Below are 4,859 nucleotides of genomic sequence, written 5' to 3'. Positions count from 1 at the left end.
GTTGATCTTGTCTCATTATTTTGATGTGTTTATTTCAAAGATATATAACTATTTAGGTAATTAGGTGAAGTAGTATTAATTACTTCTACAAGTTTTGACGCCCATGCTTACTAGTTTTGACGCGCTTATGCATGACCTAATTTATTTTTTTCTTACTAACCTTTTACATTATCAATTAACCAATTGAAGTGAGGAACAATATTTATAAAGTTAAGAAACGAAGTATAGTTTATGTAATAAGGATTTAGACGACAATGAATAATATAACATTAAATCAGTTTAAAATTATAACAATACAAATATTTATGATAACTGCCACACTTTTGGATCTCTGTTACAAAAGAAAATCACCCTTGAGAAAAACCAATTTCTCTATATTGTATTCGACATAACCAGCAGGTACATTATTCCAAAAACTAGTACTAGTACGTAATTTATTTATTTTAATTGCACATAAATAACAATCTTATGCAAGAATAAAGCATCACTAAATACTCCGAATGCAATAGCTCTAGATCCTCTGCAAATGAACCTCACGTCGCCACTGGAAATAAGTGAACATCTCATCTTTCGATGGCAAATCACCCTTGATCGCCGGATGATCAACAAAATTACTCCTCCACGCCGCTAAATTCGGAAACTTGGATGCATCCAAAATTGTTAAGGCGGCAACTTCCTCCCAAACAGGCAACATGTAGGCGATGAATCCCATCATGAGATCAACGTGCCCAATCGTATCGCCTCCAAAGAAACGCCTTCCTCCTAGCTCTTCTTCCAGTGTTTCAACATGCCCAATCGCATCTTTCACTGCTTTATCCTGAATTTCTCCCTTTGAGCACATACTAAGCCATGCTGATTCAAGAACCTAACAAAAATCAAATAACAATATGATTATCATCTACAATTTCAGTTTTTTTTTTCTAACATGTTTAAGGCCTCGTACTAATAGAGTCGTAGGGGTTGTACATAAATATTGGCACACTCTAAATACCTTTTGGTCTGCAAATTTAGCCCAGAAGCGAGATCGAGCTCTTTGGTAAGCATCAATTGGCAACAAAGGGGCGTGGCTCCAAACCTCGTCTAAGTACTCGAGGATTATAGAGGATTCCGGCAGTGGATTTCCATTATGAATAAGAACAGGCACTTTTCCGGTGACAGGGTTAACTTCAGAGAGAAGGGGGCTTCTGTTGAATATATCTTCTTCAATGTATTCAAACTCGATGCCCTTCAGTTTCATTCCCCATTTCACCCTATGCACGAATGGGCTAACCCAGAAACCAACCAGCTGCACGCCCTTATTCCCTGTTTCCATTTTAATTATTCTTTTCTTCGTGCTTTATTAAGTAGTACCGGAGTACTATATTTATAGTTAGATAAAGATTAACCTTTGTAGTCAACAGTGGATTGATTTGTGATTTATTGCTGACTTTGACTCTTTGAGGCATTATAATATTTTCACTACTTGCCAAGTTGTGATTGATTTGTTAAACATGGAAAATTCCTTGAAGCGTCTGGTGAGGGGAAAGATCATATATATAGTCATGAGTGACATCATTGTCCATTATTTATATTCAAAATATTATCCACAAAGAGCAATGGAGTAATTAATGCATAACGGCAAAGGTGTTTGGTTCTAGTTGATTATTGCATAGACATTAAATTTATTTTCATATGCACATAAAAAAAAATAAGTTGGACGTTTTTTTATAAAGTATAGAAATACTTCCCCTGATATTATAGAAGTTTTAACGGGTTAGATTTTTTCCACGAACTTTTAACTTGATAAATAATATCATGAATTTTATCCAAATTTGTTATTTTTCATTAGCAAAAAAATTTAATCAAATAATATCATGATACAAATTTTTTTTTTATGATTTCTGGACAACAACTTCGAGCTTCAAGTTCTTCAATCTTTGAAGATAGTTTTTCATTTGAAGCACACCCTGCGAAATAGTTCTTTAATTCATTAATATAGTTGAATTTTTTTACTAGTGAGAAATAATAAACTCGGCTAAAGTGCGTGATATTATTTGTCAAATTGAAAGTTCGTGACAAAAAAAAAACAATCCTTTGAAAGTTTTATGCTATTAGAGGCCAATATCCCTATAATATACTCCCTACATCTCATAATAAAAAGGGACATTTTCCTTTTGTCTTTCTCATAAAAAAATTTGATTCTTTTAATCAGATTATGAAAAAAAAAGTAAGGTTTCTACTAATCTATCAGATTGACAATATATTTCTATTTATGGAAAGTTCTATCTATTACATCAATTTATTTACAACTTATACGGTTACACTAGTAGGGCTTGTCATTAAACACTAATAATAATTTGAATCTCACTATCTTTAACACTATTTTAACTACTTTTCTTTTCAAATCTCTTACTTTACCAATTATGCATTAATATTCACGTCGTCCCAAATGTTTCTATTTTATGGGACGAACAAAGTAGATTTAATTTGGGTATATTGATTCTTAATAAATTGCTTAGAGCATCCCCATCCGTGCTCTTAGCTAAGAGCACGGAGGTGGGCCCGGACCCACTTTTACTCCTTGTCCTTAGGTAAGAGCACAACACCCACATCCGTGCTCTTAGCTAATGATAAGTTCAAGGGTCCCACCATTCTATTATTCAATTTAAATACTTCAATTACTAAAAAAATTTCTACATTGTAAAAATACATTAAAAAATAAAAATTATATAATTAAAATCCTAAAAAATTAAAATTACATAACTAAAATCCTAAAAATTAAAAATATATAATTAAAATCCTACAAATTAAAAATTACATAATTAAAGACTAAAAAATACCCACGTGGAAGACTAGTCCTCTATCCCCAATGTTCTCTTGAGGGTCTGTATCATTCCTACATGTGTTGCAAGTTGTTCGGGAGTCATGCTAGACGTATCGGTCGTATTGAGTTGACCCAAGAAGGCCCACAACGAGTTGTTCGGGGATGGAGGTGGCACAAAGGGATGCTATGCCGTTGGGCAATCAGAAGCTGCCACGTAAGGGTGCTCAGCGGCACGAACGTGCTCTTATTTAAGAGCAGCGCCGTACCGCTGGCACGGACGGACGGACACCCGCTGCGGATGCTCTTATAATTATGGGTGAAAGTTGATTTTGTCTCAAAAATTTGATGTGTTTATTTCAAGATGTCCGACTATTTAGGTCATTACTACTAGTATTAAGTGGTAGTCCAAATTATATTTTTAAGAATAAAATTTTCCACAAATAAAAAATTGGCAATAAAAATATTAATATCGGGTCCAAATTATACGTCTATTATCCAAATTATACATCCATTTTCAGTGGTGGATTCAAGATCTGAAAATGAACGTCGCGGTATTATACTATGCATATGCGAACAACACATGTTCTATAGTATTTAGTCTATTTACTTTTTATGCACCCCTTATTTATTTTAGAATATGTATTTAATGGACAGCGGGAGTATTTCCATATTCTAGTCTTGCTACATTATGTAAACTATTTTTATTACCAAATAAGTTTTTCAAAACCTTTATTATATCTTCCGTAAATTTATGATTATTACCACCATAAGTAGGGAGTGATTGGCAAATTTGACTATGCTTTCTTGGTTCGAACGATATTTTCCTCCACGATTGATATTCATTTCTAATATTGCTCGTTCATGTTCCTAGATATAGGTAAAATTGGGCACAAATCTGGGTTAATTATGGAGTTCATGTTTCCAGGTTTAATTTTGGAGAACCCGTTTTTCAAATATGGGCCCGCACTGTTGTGTTGACGTATGGAATGTGCCTAATTCATTTCTTTGGATTGAGGTAGTATTTGATTCCTGCATCGGAAGTTGGATCCAGATATGAAGGTAAAATACCATATGTACCCCTGCAAACTCCTAATATACCATTTTGATGAGGGCATTTTGGAAAGTTTGACCAACAAACTCCTAAATTATTTTCCAATAAAAAATAAAATTAGTGGGTCCCATAATTATATCTTGAAACATGAACACACGAATTAAGGAGCAAAAATATGGGGTAAACAGTGAAACCCGATGACTCAGATTCATATCTGCCAAATCCATACCAATGAACATGAACGATATACTAGAAGAACCAATTGAAATTATAATAGAGAATATTCTCTTCATCACACCATTAGCTATTCGCATCTTTTTGGGATGTCCATGTGATCAGATGGAGGAAGTACACATTTTGATAAAAAAACTAACTACTTAATTAAAAAAAAATATTAATCTAACTAAATAATCGAAACATTAGAATCTAAATTTTGAAAAGTTTGACACAATTACCACCAACCAAGAGACAATACAAAAATAAGTATTCAATTACAATTGACGACAGCTTAACAAAAATCACACCAAGAAGACATTTTCAATTTCCATTTCTTATTTCCATGTTTTCAATTTTGCAACAAAAATTCACCACACCAACTCAATTAAGGCGAACTCATCTGAGGCAACGGCGAGACTTGAGCGGCATGACAGAGACGTTGGAGAGGGTCAGAGTTAGCAAGATTCCAATTAGAAAATTAGTTTTAGGGGTCGGTTGTACTCTTCAAATTGAATTTGGGTCTGGCAATCTATTCCAATCAGTGCTTGGATTGGACTTGGTTAAAACTTTGAATCCTGATATGAATATTATTTAGTGTCATCTAATTTTCTTCCTAACTTTAGTATTTTATTTTATCTACTTTATTCACTTTTTACTTTATTTTTTCTATATTTTCTTTTCTTTCTTACTTTTTTATTTATTTATTAACACACTCAACATTTTTTCTTAAACTTGTGCCAAAATTTTTTGCAACAACTATAAGGGAATGGAGGAATTAGCATAGGATAT

At 33.2% G+C, this 4,859-nt stretch overlaps 1 protein-coding gene across 1 annotated transcript; it reads right to left on the bottom strand.

Moving 5' to 3' along the window:
• Positions 1–353: 353 nt before the first annotated feature.
• Positions 354–1,345, bottom strand: LOC125193169 (glutathione transferase GST 23-like). Its single transcript, XM_048090921.2, has 2 exons — positions 992–1,345; positions 354–865 (listed from the first exon to the last, which is right to left on the bottom strand). The coding sequence occupies exons 1-2, from the start codon at positions 1,310–1,312 to the stop codon at positions 512–514; spliced, it is 675 nt and encodes a 224-aa protein (XP_047946878.1). The 5' UTR covers positions 1,313–1,345; the 3' UTR covers positions 354–511.
• Positions 1,346–4,859: the final 3,514 nt, after the last annotated feature.

The sequence above is a fragment of the Salvia hispanica genome, chromosome 4 (genome assembly GCF_029641045.1).
Source record: "Salvia hispanica isolate PSC_SH4W2 chromosome 4, Shi_PSC_v1, whole genome shotgun sequence".
Lineage (NCBI taxonomy): Eukaryota > Viridiplantae > Streptophyta > Magnoliopsida > Lamiales > Lamiaceae > Salvia > Salvia hispanica.
The sequence above is the reverse complement of the archived record's forward strand: the minus strand, read 5'-3'. Positions and strand labels throughout refer to the sequence as shown.

Bases quoted from the DNA above. Each gene is read 5' to 3' on its own strand.
- LOC125193169 (XM_048090921.2), bottom strand. From the start codon at position 1,312: ATGGAAACAGGGAATAAGGGCGTGCAGCTGGTTGGTTTCTGGGTTAGC. The intron at 866-991 runs GTATTTAGAGTG...GATTTTTGTTAG, and splicing joins CTAAATTTGCAGACCAAAAG to GTTCTTGAATCAGCATGGCT.